Source organism: Triplophysa dalaica, chromosome 7 (genome assembly GCF_015846415.1).
Source record: "Triplophysa dalaica isolate WHDGS20190420 chromosome 7, ASM1584641v1, whole genome shotgun sequence".
Lineage (NCBI taxonomy): Eukaryota > Metazoa > Chordata > Actinopteri > Cypriniformes > Nemacheilidae > Triplophysa > Triplophysa dalaica.
In genome coordinates this window covers 9,123,676-9,139,069 of record NC_079548.1, presented here as the reverse complement: position 1 = coordinate 9,139,069, position 15,394 = coordinate 9,123,676, and the positions used below count along the sequence as shown (strand labels likewise).

At 39.4% G+C, this 15,394-nt stretch overlaps 1 protein-coding gene across 1 annotated transcript; it reads left to right on the top strand.

Annotated features, from left to right (window-relative positions):
• The first annotated feature begins 276 nt into the window (after nt 1-276).
• On the top strand, nt 277-12,585 carry tlk2 (tousled-like kinase 2). Its single transcript, XM_056751871.1, has 21 exons — nt 277-935; nt 1,817-1,899; nt 3,848-3,919; nt 6,127-6,193; nt 6,311-6,351; nt 6,514-6,588; nt 7,326-7,427; nt 7,519-7,611; nt 7,768-7,878; nt 8,103-8,239; nt 8,550-8,702; nt 8,788-8,854; nt 8,936-9,033; nt 9,185-9,266; nt 9,362-9,453; nt 9,867-9,956; nt 10,162-10,331; nt 10,475-10,610; nt 10,726-10,837; nt 10,927-11,034; nt 11,215-12,585. Exons 2-21 carry the CDS (start codon nt 1,819-1,821, stop codon nt 11,386-11,388), a joined length of 2,061 nt encoding a protein of 686 aa, XP_056607849.1. The 5' UTR covers nt 277-935; nt 1,817-1,818; the 3' UTR covers nt 11,389-12,585.
• The last annotated feature ends 2,809 nt before the right edge of the window (nt 12,586-15,394 follow it).

Here is a 15,394-nt window from a genome sequence, read left to right as displayed (position 1 = left end):
ATCAAAAGATGTATAATTTAACTTGGTGTTTATTCTTAAATAGTTTTGACTACCATAGCAAAACCATGGCACATATAAAAACATTATCATCTGGTGCAAACACTGTACAATGCAGTTGTCAATGGGCTATATATATATATATATATATTGTATAGTTAATATTTAAGAACATGTTACTTTATTAACTAATTAAGAACAGTGTTAAATAACTTTTTAAAAATACCCAAATGATGGGTACTCATCATGTGTGTTGAACAGTGGATATGGGCGTGGTCGAAAGGTAGAAAAGTCTTACACAATCTCACGAGAAAATATGAGATTTACCGATTATTGTTTACATTGCAAAAAATAGAACCGAATCGATTCTGAATTAAGGAATCTGATTGGAATCTTTTAATATACATCACCTGAAATCCCAAAGGTGGTGTTTCGGGGGGGAACGGAATTTAAACAGCAATTTTATCATTCCAGGACTCGATCCCGGTTCGGTGCTGACCCGAAGTACGTTAACGAAGACAAACAAGATAAACTGATATCCGAAAAAAATCAAGATTTATTAATTTCGTTGTGAATACATTAAGTTGGGAGGGGAACTCTGTAGGCTAAAATCTGTTGTGGAGTGCCACATGTCTTAAATCTGGAAGAAAATTGACATCGAAGAGGCCAGCGGAGAAAGGCGGGTTCGGGAGATCAAGCCCCATATCAAGGCCTCGGAGGTCTCGCAATCCTCGGCCCACAGTAGGACGCGGAGCTGGCGTCCCCTAACGACATTACAGGCACCAAGCGCTGGCGAGGGTCGTGGATTCGACTGAGGCCTAGCGCTGAAATGTCGGGCTGAGGTGGGAAGGGCGAGTCGGGAGACCACAAGAGGAGAACGGTCGAAGAAAAGTGATTGAATTAATCCGCAGGAGGGTGAAAGAACAGCGATATCAGAGGTAAAACATTTGTGCATGTTTAAGAAGGCTAGAAGAGTACGTTATTTTTAGGGGTTCCGGGGAACAACAGACAATAGACGCAAATCACGGGTAAATCGAGATTTAAAGACAATTGTAGTTATTCAGTTAGTATATTCATTTTGGTTTTTACCGTTTAATATTTTTTATATTATGTTATTTGTTGTGATATTCTTTAAGATGTCAATTATTTTAGTCAGCCACACACCAATGATGTAGCTACGATGCTAGCTTAATAACTATGCTAATTCATCATGTTACTCTATTAATTGAAACAATATACTATAAATGGTTACTTAATATTGTATTTTTTGATTTTGCTTGTCTTAAAACATGTTGGAAGTGCAATAGGTGTGTGAGAACTAACGTTAAACTAAAACATAACTCTGTAATCGGTCTAATGTTTTAATACTTCGTCTTGTTGAATAGGGAAATCCAGGGTTTCAAAGTGTTTTATTTTACATCAGACATATCGCCAGGCTATATAATATACATTTTATATATTGACTTTTTGCACTAATTGCCTTTATTTTGTAGTCAAACAATAATCAAAGCTGAACTCATTGATTGACTCAGCTGTAGTGATCTGTAATGTACACGTTGTGGTTGGGCTGGCATTGTTTAAAGATTTTTCATGCTTTTTTTGTCATTGAGTATCTGTAGGATATAGCTTTGGGTGGGAGAGAGCTAATGAGTAAAGTAAACTGGTAGTCAGGGAATGGGGGGGGTGACTCGGTCTCAGAATGGAAACATGTAGGCTACTAGGTACATATGACTCAACATGTCACACATTACTGTCTTGTCAAACTGGCAACATCGCTATGGCTACATAATGTCATGCAAACTCTTCCTCGCTTTTGCAGCCATGATGGAGGAATTGCACAGCTTGGATCCTCGCAGGCAGGAGCTGCTTGAGGCGCGTTTCACTGGAGTCGGAGTTGCCAAGGTCTGTCCGGTCTCATGCTGAAATAGTTCTGCCTCATTGCCCCGATTTCTATTCATTTATGATAAATACTAATTCCTGCTCATCCAATCTCATCCGTCCATCCTTGTGTCTGTGGCATCATGCTGTCTTTGCCTTCTTTAATCCAGCACTCATTTGTATGTTTTCTTAGGCCCTGGGCCTGTCTGCATTCATGAATTAAGTGTACATTTTTTCCTCTTTCCTCTCCCAATGCTTTTGCTCTTTGAATAAAGCCTTTCTTTTCTGCCATTTCCACAAAAGCTGATATTTGTCATTTTGAAGTCGAAGATTGAGGATTTTTATCCAAAAAGAGATCTGCTTGCTAAGTTAAGACCGCTCCCCTTGAGAACAGCTCTTATTTTGGTACAGGAAGTCACACCGACCAATTATTTTTGCTGAAGTCTTGCTCTCATTTGTTGGAGGTCTATCAGATTTAATGCGATTAAAATTGGATGAAGGGTGACAGACTAAAAGTCTGCTGCTGACGTTTCTATCTGATTCTCTGTCAAGTATTCACTGATATGTATGCACTGTATGCAATTTGCGGGGTAGCTTGACCCTGTGAATCCATGATTTGTGTTTGTCCCATCAAGACCTTCTTTAGAAAATACATTGCTCCAAAAAATTAAGGGAAACACCTAAATCACACCGTATTAGATCTCAATGAAACCAAATATCCTGGTTAAAACTCTATACTTTGCATAATGTTCTAAGAACAAAATTAAGTTACAAAGGGCAATGAAAAACAACACATTCAACGCATTCAGGGCAGAAATCACAGTAACAACACTGTAAAAAATGAAAATTCTGTCTGATTAAAGTTGCTTAAATTACATAACAGTAACTCAAAATGTTAGTCAGTAGGCCGATATGCGTGACCCCCTGTTACCATATGAACTTCCAACAATGCCTGGGCAAATGGTGTCCTGGGGGATCTCCTCCCAGACTTGGATCAGAGCTTGCTTGAGCGCCTGGGCAATCATTGGCATTACTTGACTGCTTTGGATACATGAGATCCCACAGGTTCTCAAGTGGATTTAGGTCTGGGGAAAGGGAAGGCCAGTCAATGGCGTCAATGCATTCATCATCCAGTAAATGCTTACAGACTCTGGCCACATGAGGCCGGGCATTATCATGCACCTGGAGGGATCTGCACTGCACAAGCATAAGATCTGACAATAGGTCTGAGGTTTTCACCCTGATACTTCATTGCACGTGGAGGTCTGTGAGACCCTCTAAGGATCATCCTCCCCAAACCACCCTTGCTGTTGCCTTTCCAGTGTACCTGTCGTCACTTTTATTAGCACCAAAACAAGTAAAAATGGTTTACAATCATTTTTGCATCTTTACCGGGTTGATTGATATTCCTGAAGGTTTACTGACTTGGTGTTATGCTGTGATGATTTAGTGTTCCCTTCATTTTTTGGAGCAGTGTTTAATGTATAAACACTGCTTTATACTATAAATGTATAGTATAAAGCAATGTAAGTCGCTTTGGATAAAAGCGTCTGCCAAATGTCTAAATGTAAAATGTAAATGTTAAAAGTTATGTTTTTAGGTTTAAGATGGATGCAAGCTAGGTTGTATTTAATTTTTGTTTACATTGCTTAAATTTACAAATGACATTGTCAGATTTGTTTTTATGTACTGCAACACTAAAACAGGGCTGTTTGCTTTTTATGTTGTGTCCATGCTTTCTTATCCTATATAGATAAAATCTATTTTGTTTAAAAACTCATACATGCAGACATTTACACATGCCTGTGCTTTTTTTTAAATGTCACCCTTTTTCCCTTACCTGTCCTTTTCAAATTTTAGATAATTAATTTTCCTTCAGGCTAACAGCATTGTGCAGAAGTCTGTCATTTGCAGCCTTTTAAACACCGGCATTTCATTCAAAAAGTCTAGTTATTTGTCTTCCTCTCCGCAGGGTTCTGGACAAAACGAGTCATCTAACCAGAGCCTTTGCAGCGTGGGCTCTCTCAGTGACAAAGAGCTGGAGGTTAGTACTAATTTGGTGCTTTTGATGTAAAGCTGTTCTGATATCACAGGGCTGATTTCCGAACTCAAAGGATGCATGTGTTTTGTCTAGAATTAGTGATGTATTTGTCAGCTGTCATGTTTTATGTTGACAGTCAGGGAGGTCCGTCTTGAAGTGCAATGTTCAAATGATTAATTTGGCTCTAGGTTTTATTTACTTCACCCAGCAGTGTTAAGTAGGAATGGCTGTTTCCTTTTTGTTTTTTAAAAGCGGTCATTCCCCGTGATGCCTTTTTTTAAACTTTAGTTAGTGTGTAATGTTGCTGTTAGAGCTAAACAATATCAGCAAATGATAAAGCTCAAAGTTCAATGCCAAGCGAGATATTGTCTTTAACAGAATTCGCTTTCAAGGACTTTTAGAATGGCTGGAATCGGATTACAGCCCTATACTTCCCAGGTAAATAATGTAATTATTCCGAGTTTTTGAAAAACCTCTGCCCAAAGGAATACGCCTCCTTTACACTTTGATCGATCCGCATGTGTTTAACTGATGAAGGGAATTTAAAGCCATTATTACTGTTTATTGCTAAAAGCCAAAGCTTATGAATACACGTGCACTGAGAGGGGGACCGACCAATCACAACAGCCTGAGAAGCATAAGTGTCCTGATAAAGTATGGATGGGACATCTTTAGACACACGCTCTAACCAGGGAACCAATCACGACAGACCTGGGTCAGCTTTACCAATGAGAGCGTTTCGGAAGGCGAGACTTCGAAGAAACCGGAAAAAATCCAGGCATTTGGGAGAAGAGAGACAGCGGTGAACAATAGACTTGAAATATGTGAAATATAAAGTTTTTTTTAAACTAGAAACATAAACATCCATTGTTAAACACCCAAAAAACACAATCAAAGCTTCGAAACGGGAAAAAAACGGCACCTTTAATACAAATGACTAGAGGTTCCCAGATGATACTTATCTCATGTGAATAGTACTCAGGGCACAATAAGCGATTCCTAACGAAGCAATAGTGAAGCATAGAAACATTTTTTTTTACTCCCATAAGATCGCTGCACCACTCCTATCTGATCCAATATTGACGGCACAGCACTACTTTTTAATTTTCACAAATCCAGTGTCGACCTCTGCCTTGTTCACGAAGAAATCCTCAGAGAAATGAAATGAACAAATGCTCCATGTTTTACCCACATGAGCTGGAATAAACTTTAACCCCGCATTCCTAATATTGGAATCCGAAGGAAGGTTGTGCAGCGACTGTATTCTTCCACAACCAGGGATTGTACAATTTTAAGATGTCTTTAACAGCATGTTTGTTTATTGCTTGCTCGCTCTATCTGGTTCCACGCCACTGGTGGTACTTCAGTTCTTCAGTACTTCAGCGAACCAGTGGGCGGCGCTAGAGAACTAGTTGTTTATATTTTTTTGTGGAGGTGGTGTTCAACCTATCAATGTCGTCATAGATAGGTGCAATCGAGAGCCTGCCGTTCGCCGGGCCTGGTGTCAATAACAAATGTAATCTCAGTAACAAGGGCGGTTGCAGTTTTGATACTTAAATGATGTTTCAGTAAATACGATTCCCTCTTATATTATAAAAGCTCGGATTAAAATTGTGAATTGAATTCATGCCTCCTTTAACTCCCGGATTTAGTTGCGCTATTTATTAATTCAGGAAATCTGGAATTTGTTTATCGTTAAAATGCACATCTTTATTGATTTATTCATTTATTCTGCCATTGGATAAATGTAATGTGTGTTATTAACCAACTATCATCAACAGACAGAATTGCATTAATAAATTTTGTTTTTCAGCGAATATGGTGACAGTTGCTTCTGTCAACCACTGTTTGTCCAAACGGACATCCTGTTTCAAATTACCAAATTTTTGAGCATATATTTAGTGAAGCTTTGGAAAAAATATATTACAGGTTCAGAGATAATAGTATGATTCTCAAAGAAATATAAATGAAGGTGATAATCTCCCTGGTCCAAAAACCTTTTAGTTGGTTTTTATAATGTTTAGCAGTGGTTAAACAGTCACGTGCAGATCTTAAGGCGTGTATCTGTTTAGTTTATAAATGTTGGTCTCTAGTTTTTCTGGTTGCAAGAGGCTGTTGCCTTGAACATTTCAATGAAAACATTTGGAACTCAGGAATGAATGGGGTTGTGGAATGAGATGATGTCATGGATTCTTTTGCTTTCTCCCCAGACACCCGAGAAGAAATCCAATGACCAGAGAACACGTAAAAGGAAAGGAGACCCATATGACAACCAGGGTGAGTTGATTTGAGTTTCGCAGTTGGCATTGTGTGAATGACCATCTTCTGCAGCTATATTATGAATGTTGCAGAGTGGCTTTTCTCCTAATATTGGAAACATTTTTTTTTTCTTAGGCAAAGGAGCAAGAGGACACAAAATCAGTGATTATTTTGAGGTAGGCTAGTGTGCGTTTGTTTCTTATCGGTGTCTACGATTAGCTGATTTTATTTATATCAACACATATTAGCAGCCATTTTAAAGTTTTTACAATAACTTGTGATTAAATCATAAGCGATTAAATTAAGCTTTAATTTTTAATGGCTTTGTTTGCATGCAGTTTGCAGGGGGCAGTGGTATTCCTCCAGTGGTACGCTCTTCACCTCAACACTCTCTCTCCAACCCTCCTGCTGCTGTGAGTCTTCTTCCACTTCACCCTTTCTTTTCCTTCACTGATCTGATGTTGCCCGCACTACAAGATTTTTATAGTGTCACAATATCAAAAATTGTGAACACTTTAAAGGGGACATATAGCGCTATTAAGTGTTTTTCTGTGTCTTTGGTGTTTTAAGTTGCCCATGCATCTATTAGACAAAAAACACAAAAGATTCTATCAAAAAGCGGATGCTCATCCACACCTGCCTGAAACGCCTCGTGTAACCACACCCACAAAAATCTACAATAGTTTGTGGTTTGATTTTACTTAGACCACCCAAATGTTAACGCATGTAAGGTTGATGTACCTGTCAGTACAATTACCATATTTGGAACATCAGGTTCCAACGCAAGTGGGGTTACATTTCCGTCACACACTCAATCAATCTGGTTAACTGGCCAATCATAGCACACCTCGCGTTTCAGAAAGGCGGGACACAGAGGAGATCCATACATGCACGGTATGTGTAAGATACAGTGTTTTTGAACCTTAAATTACATTACGTTACATCTTGAACAAATTAATATATTTGTTTAAGCAGTGTCATATGACCCCTTTAATATTTCATAATAAACAATTATTTAAATGTATTTAAGTTAACTAAATAAAAACTGTTATTATAGGCTTGTGTTTCTTGTACAGCTGTTTGATTCTTTAGAATACCAACTGACTTTCTCAAACTGTGTGTGTTGATGAAAATGTGTTTTTGTTGACAGGTGCAGCAAGGAAGCCCCTCCTCCATCAGCTCGGCAAACACAGACCACTCCTCCTGTCTCATCAAGTCGGCCTCTACACACATGCAGCACCGAACCACACAGGTAACACAACTTACCACAAACCTACACAGCATATTGTCACCTGCAGACACAATTTCTCTAACCCATCCCTCACTTTTATTTGCTGGTTCAGTCGGAATTGACAATGGAGAAGTTAGCAGCACTGGAGAGCAGTAAGAGTTCAGATCTGGAAAAGAAAGAGGGACGTATTGATGATCTGCTCAGGGTATGTACCTTGATGAACACAGTAAGCTATAAGTGTCCTAGCAATATAAGTGGCTGTTGTTCACAACAAGGGAGCTGAAATGAGTTACCTGTGACAGGTTTTATTTTGAGCTGTTGGGGAATGCAGCACTCATGTTGGGAGGGTTGTGTTTTGCAGATGAATTGCGACCTGCGCAGACAGATCGACGAGCAACAGAAAATGCTGGAACGATGTAAAGAACGACTCAACAAATGTGTGACCATGAGCAAGAAACTGCTTATTGAAAAGGTATGTGATGAGATCACAAAGTTGATGTTTTTTTATATGTGCCAATGTTGCTTATGTGTGCCTTCAAGTTAGTTAAGGAAAAATTATAAATATTATGGTTGTTTTTACATAGTCTTGATTTTCATGGTGTCTTCAATAGTTGTATGTGCTTGTGCATGTGAATATACAGAGGTTAATGTGTCTGGTGCATTTAACAACATTCCTAAATTTTGATTGTTTCTCAGTCCAAGCAGGAGAAAATTGCATGCAGGGAAAAGAGCATGCAGGACCGCCTCCGTCTGGGGCATTTTACCACTGTGCGACATGGAGCGTCCTTCACCGAGCAGTGGACAGATGGCTATGCCTTTCAGAATCTAGTCAAGTATGTACACACACAAACTTCAGTGTTGCATACACACACTTGCAGAATCTGGTCAGTGTCACACCCCCTCGCGTATGTGCATAAATGTAATCATGAAGCTATTGAGGATTGAATGTGCCGCTTTCAGGATTTTGTTGTGTGTGCATAAACCTTTTCTAGACGTTTGAATGCCTCCAGACATAGCTCACATGTTGTTTGATAAAGCCCATTGAAGTTAAAGAAACCTTTTTGCATATTTAGCTGTCACTCTGACAGCTTGCCATATTCTAAAATATTTTAATTAATCATATTATGCTCTGTTTATATATAGACAACAAGAGAGAGTGAATGCTCAGCGAGAGGACATCGAGAGGCAGAGGAAACTACTGATGAAGAAGAAGCCACCCAACGCCAATCAGACTCCTCCCCCAAACCTGGAACCCAACAAACGAAAGAGCAAGAGCAACGGCGCAGATAACGAGATGTAAGCTTGCTTTCTGCTGGGCTTTTAGGGGTTTTGAATAGTTATTGTCGTCCTGGGTATATGTTGTTTATCGATGTGCTCGCAGGTTATCGTTAGCAGAATACCACGAGCAGGAAGAAATTTTCAAACTGAGACTCGGCCACCTGAAGAAGGTAAGTCTCTTCGTGTTAAGCATGTGATAAAATTCACGTTGTCATGGTAGCTGATCTTTATGTCTGTGGTGTGTTTGACAGGAGGAAGCTGAGATTCAGGTGGAGTTGGAACGGTTAGAGCGTGTGCGTAATCTTCACATCCGAGAGCTCAAGAGAATCCACAATGAAGATAATTCTCAGTATGTAATCTCAAATTATCTTCCTTTACTGGTGTCACTTTTTTTTTTACGAAGCATTCTGCTACATTTAGATCCTCAAAGGTTGTATTTTTAGGGGGATGTTTATTTGGTGTTTAATCTGTTACCAAAATGATGTGACTGTCTCTGACAGGTTTAAAGATCATCCCACATTAAATGACCGTTACCTGCTCCTGCATTTGCTGGGAAGAGGAGGCTTCAGTGAGGTGTATAAGGTGAGACAAGATCTGTGATGGTAAAATATGGGCATTGCTTTGATTTTTTTAAGTCTTTTCCCTATGCATGTTTTTTATAACCTCTCTTTCTGCAGGCGTTTGATCTGACTGAGCAGAGGTATGTGGCTGTGAAGATTCACCAGCTTAATAAAAACTGGAGGGATGAGAAGAAAGAGAACTATCACAAGTAAGTCCAATTCTACCACCCTTATTCTCTATTGGTCACTGCATTAAGTCGTGTGTCCACCGAGGCGTTTACACCTGCAGCTGGCGTGTTTTTACAATTGTTTTCAACGGTAATGTTGCGCACGCTTTAAAAAAAAGCGATCAGTTGACGTTTTTTTTTTCCACTCAGCACTGGTGCCATGCGGATTTCCCACTATCTGCTCCGGCATTTGATCGAGCTTCCAGAGTTGAAACATGCTCAACTTTGAGCAGAACCCTGTGCCTGCAGCGGGCGTTTTCAGCTGAGCTCATGCCGTTTTCAGCCACCTAAATGCGCCTCAGTGGACACAGCCCCTTATTGTGGACAAAAGTCTTTCTAGTAAAAGTCTTAAACCATGAATCTGTTTTTGAATTGAAATGGACTTAATTTTTCAGACATGCATGTCGAGAATATAGGATTCATAAGGAGCTAGACCACCCCAGAATAGTCAAACTCTATGACTACTTCTCCCTGGATACTGACTCGTGAGTATTCTTGGTCTTGTTGAAATGTAAATGTGGTGTTTTGTAAAGCCTTTTTTCCCCAGAGCAGTGCATTATTTGTCATTCATTGTTCAAATATGTACTTTGATCTGTTCGGTTTTCTTTTCCCTGTAACTCTTTAAAGTGAACAGATAGCTAAACCTGCTAAATGTGACATAACATCAGACAAATGTTTTCATGTGTCTAGATTCTGCACTGTTCTTGAGTACTGTGAGGGGAACGATCTGGATTTCTACCTGAAGCAACACAAGCTTATGTCAGAGAAAGAGGCTCGATCCATCATCATGCAAGTCGTCAACGCCCTCAAGTACCTAAATGAAATCCGCCCACCAGTCATCCATTACGACCTCAAACCAGGTATAACACTCACAGACCCAGAGGTTTTTACTGATATGTTGATTCACATGGGAGTTGAGGCCATGACCATAAGATCTACTTGTTAAGCTGCATGTTAAGGATGTCACCCAAGATGAATGTACTGACACACTGTGTTTGGCTAGGTAACATCCTGCTAGTCAATGGCACAGCATGTGGAGAGATCAAAATTACAGACTTTGGTTTGTCTAAGATTATGGACGACGATAACTATGGGGTGGATGGCATGGAGCTGACATCACAGGGGGCGGGAACATACTGGTAAATGTGCATTGTCATTTTACCAGAATTGTTTGTGTAAGGGCAAAGATTAATATAAGCACGAAATAAGCTCACTTAGCTCTCATCAAACTGAACATTTATTTCGGTGGTCCAGGTATCTTCCCCCAGAATGCTTTGTGGTGGGAAAAGAGCCACCCAAGATCTCCAACAAAGTGGACGTTTGGTCTGTTGGTGTTATCTTCTACCAGTGCCTCTATGGGAAGAAGGTAAGTGACACTGTGACATCTGTATGTCGATTGAAATGTTTAATTCTTTGTTTGTCTGCTCATTTCACCATTTTTGTTTTTCCACACAGCCGTTCGGTCATAACCAGTCCCAGCAAGACATCCTGCAGGAGAACACTATTCTCAAAGCCACAGAGGTGCAGTTTCCTCCCAAACCCGGAGTCTCACCCGAGGCCAAGGTATTTATGCAGTGTGCTTCTTATTCCCGTATGTACGTGTTGCTAAACTCATGCATTAAATCTGCAATGTAATATGAACCTGTATATTCATACTTTTTTGATATTACTTTCATAGACTAAACTCTATCTAATGAATGTGACAATGTAATGCATTTTAGCTTTTTTTCTTCTTTACCTTAGGCCTTCATTCGCAGATGTCTTGTGTATCGTAAGGAGGATCGTATTGACGTTCACCAGCTAGCCAGCGATCCCTACCTCCTTCCGCACATGCGTAAATCAGTGGCTGGCACTGGTAACTCCAGCATGGCCATCCCCTCCACTTCTAGCTCCTCTAACAGCAGCGCCTCAAATTGAGCGTCCCGCCCATCCTCGCTTGTTTTGATTGGAATAGAGGGAGTGGTGCTTTTGCTCCGCCCCTCTCTAAAGTCCACTCGAAGGGGAGCCAGACCCCCTACCTGCCAAGCAAGGAGCAGGAGGAAGGGAACTGAGAGGAATGAAGACGAGACGCATCCCCCTCCACCCTTCTTCCCCTCCTAGGAGTCTGGGGGGTGGTTCTTTTTTTTTTTTGATGGTGCGGAGTGAAAAGCACTCCTTAGAGGGAGCCAGAGGAATGGTGTGTTGCCTTTGAGAGTGAAATGGCCCAAACTGCAGCTGCTCGGACAAGTGGAGAGACTAGTATATTGCCCTGCACCCCACAACACAAATGCGCGCGCACACACACACGGATACATTATAATGAGGTCAGCTTGATTTTTCAATTGATGTTTTAATTGATGGGATACGCCTGTTCATTCTGATATTCTCCCCACAATATTCCTGACGAACCTGGAGATGCCGTTGTGACAACAAAGCTCGTCCCAGCACATCTCTCTCTTTCCACCTTTTGCCTTGAGATCTTTAAACTTATTGAAGCAATACTGGCAATTAGTTCATGTTTCATTTTAATCCAAACTGTTGTCTGATGAAATAATAGATGCTGATGAGCCTGATTCAGTATCGCTGGACCTTGAAGTAAGCTAATCTTATGTGCTGGGAATCAGATATTTGTACTGCTTGAGTAATGAAAGGTCTAGCTGTATCTGGAGATGTTTGTCTTTGTGTCTTGCCCCCTTCCACCCTTCCTGTTCTATGACCAAAGCTGAGCTCTACCAGTAGGTGGTGCTGTTCGACTTGAGATGTTTTCTTTTCTTTTTTGCTTTATGCTGTTTCGAAAGCGCATTTTTGGGCAGCGTATTATTAGGTAATTTTAGCGATGCTAACGGATGGCCCCAAGTATGTTCTGTTTGTATTTGTGTAATTGGACAGAATCTAACGTTTTAAAATGAGATATTTTATCTTGAATTCATTTGTTCCTTGCTTAGAAACACAAATACACATGCATTCAAAAATACATGGATTCATACATGTTTAGATCTGGTGAAATGGCAGGTTACCGGATCCTGTTTACTGCGGGAAAGGTCTCTATAGAGGGGGTGGAGCTAGTTCAGGGGTACAGGGCAGAACTGGGAGTGCTCATTAAATACTATTGGTAATAAATATTGTGTTGTTTGATTCTTTTGTCCTCCATTTAACTTGATGCAACTGCAAAAGCTTGAAATGTTTCTTATAAAAGGCTTTTAATAGAAAAGTCCACCCAAAATCTGACATTTATTTACACTTATGTTTATCAAAACCTGTATATGACTTGTCATCTGCGGAACACATAATAGATTTTGATAACTGTTTCAGTGATTTTGTTTTTGTAAAATGAAAGTCAGTGGGACTGTGTGTTGGAAAACCATGTTCTACAAATGATCTTGTTTTTTTTGCAGAGGTCATATAGTCATACAGGTTTGGAATGACGCGAGGGTGAGTAAAACTATAAAGAATTTAAATTTTTGAGTGAAGTGTTCCTTGAAATGCTGGGTCTTGTATCTCTTGATATAAGGGTTTCGGCTATTCCGCTTTATTATGTTTTTAACCTAAATGTTTTGAAAGCAAAAATGGATCCACACATGACAAATACATTTACATTTAGTCATTTAGCAGACGCTTTTATCCAAAGCGACTTACATGTAGGGTAAGCAATGGAAGCAACTGGGACAGCATAAGTACAACAAAAGCATAAGTGCAATCAAAAAAAAGAAGAAGACTGGTCTCTAACCAAACACAGTATACAGAACCATTCATTCATTCATTTTTTTTTCTTTTTTTTCTTTTAAAGAGTATAGAAGAAAATAGAGTCAGAACAGATCAGTCAGATGTTGACGGAAGAGATGCGTTTTCAGACGTTTCTTAAAGATGGCTACAGAATCTGCAGATCTTGTAGCAGCAGGTAGATCATTCCACATAGGTGGAACAGATCCGGAGAAGGTGCGCAGAGAGATTTTTTACCTTTTTGGGATGGCACCACAAGACACTGTTCGTTTGCAGAGCGTAGGCATCTGGCGGGTACATATGTCTGGAGTAGCGAGTGAAGATAAGGTGGTGCCGAACCAGTGGTGGTCTTGTAGGCCAGGAGCAGAGTCTTGAATTTGATGCAAATAGATGCAGAAGTCCAATAAAATAAAAATGCCACCAAAAACCTAGTGCAAAAAAGTGTAGTAGTTGAAGGTGTCTGTTTAAATTGGCCCTAAAGACAGTTTTTCCATGGCATAGGATCTGTGGCCTCCATAATATATTTGTAGATTAATCTATTTATTATTATCCTCCCTTATTGCCTCACTTACGATGCTGAAAATAATAGATGTGTGTGCTTTTGATTTGATTCAGAATGCAATGCAGATTCTGTGTTGTTCTGGCTCCTTAGACCTGGAACTGTATTATCTGTAGGTTCAAACCAGAGCTGTTGAAATACAGAGTTACGACATTTGTTCTGGATGCCCTGTGGTCACGTTGTTCATTGAGCTCTCAATAGTTCCAAACAAATCCCTGTTAACCTATTTGAATGGATTTTGATGGGACAGACGACAACAATTATATTTGCTTAAATTTTGCTAAATATATTAGAACATTAAGTACACTGCTTACAACATTGACGACATTTATAGCAGCATTTTGTAATATGAATATAAGATATTTAAAATGTATTAACATGAAGTTATTTCACCAACTGTACAGTAAATGAGTTTGGGAGACACTGAAATAAATGTGCTTCAGTGCAGTGTTTAAAACAATTGTTCGCTCCATGACCCGAGTCACTTCCGCATTCTTACTATGGTGGTGTATGGCAGTGTCGTAACTCTGTATTGCAACGGCTCTGGTTTAAACCTTTATGGACTTCTGCAGGAAGAAATGTCACATCAAGCTATTACGCCGATACTTGTGGATTGTGACAATTGAGAATATGTGGCTGTTTCTGTTCAGTATTTAGTGCTTGGAAATAGGTTTCGAAACGATAAAATCTACATTTCAATCAGGGACAGATTGGATGAGTACCTGAATGAATCATTGACCCATCCATCCTGAAGCTGAGCCATGTGCATTTGGCTGTTGAATTGTGTTCAACACCTGTATACATTGACGGGGAACAATTATTACAAATGAAGGGTTCATTTTCAAAAACAGAGAACTTATTTTATTTCAAAAATGATGTTTTTTGTGCAATGTTTTTGCTATTTAAAAAAAAATTCTGCAGTTTTGCATAATATCAATCAAACTCCAGTTGGGTAGTTTTGATGAAGTAATAATTAAAAAAAAATACAGCTAACTTACACAGACACAATAACACGATAACCTTATAAAAACATTACTTTTAAATATTTTTACAAATGGAGCTTTTCACTAGTTGTGAACAATCTTCAGATAATCTAGTTAATGTAGTGAGTGCATTCTGTAATGATTCTTTTTACAAACAGGAGCAGCATATACCAGCTACAGGTATAACGTTTTAGTATGAAAAATGAATCTACCCTTTACACCTTAAGGCTAAAATACACTACAAGACTTTTGCTCAGATTTTCAGTCTGGACTTGTTGCAGAAAGTCTGTGCCAATCTTCAGATTTGATCAGGTAGTGAGTTTTTCTCTGAAACTTTCAAAAAAGTTTGCATGTGTATGATGTCTAAAAATAATCTGTTCAGATTTTTTAGAAGTCTTGTAGTGTATTCCAACCATAAGGAAGATATTCAATATCTTTTGGGGATTTGGGTGTTGTTTTGGACAAATCCTAAGGCAAGCAACAGCTTGATCCTGTGGCTGATTGCTTTATCAACTCTGGGCCTGTCTAACAGTTCAGAGCCAAACTATTTCATCCAGTCATAGTGATCTAATGCATTAAGTTACAGGGAACATGTCATGCAATGCAAAATAGTCTTTAACAATCTGAGTATTGTTGCAATGCCGTCTAAATGAATTACAGTATTCTCCGGTCACATATATGA

Coding starts and splice junctions, on each gene's coding strand:
- tlk2 (XM_056751871.1), top strand. CDS start 1,819: ATGATGGAGGAATTGCACAGCTTGGATCCTCGCAGGCAGGAGCTGCTT. Junction 8,703..8,787: donor AACGGCGCAGATAACGAGAT/GTAAGCTTGCTT, acceptor ATGTGCTCGCAG/GTTATCGTTAGCAGAATACC. Junction 11,035..11,214: donor GAGTCTCACCCGAGGCCAAG/GTATTTATGCAG, acceptor TCTTTACCTTAG/GCCTTCATTCGCAGATGTCT.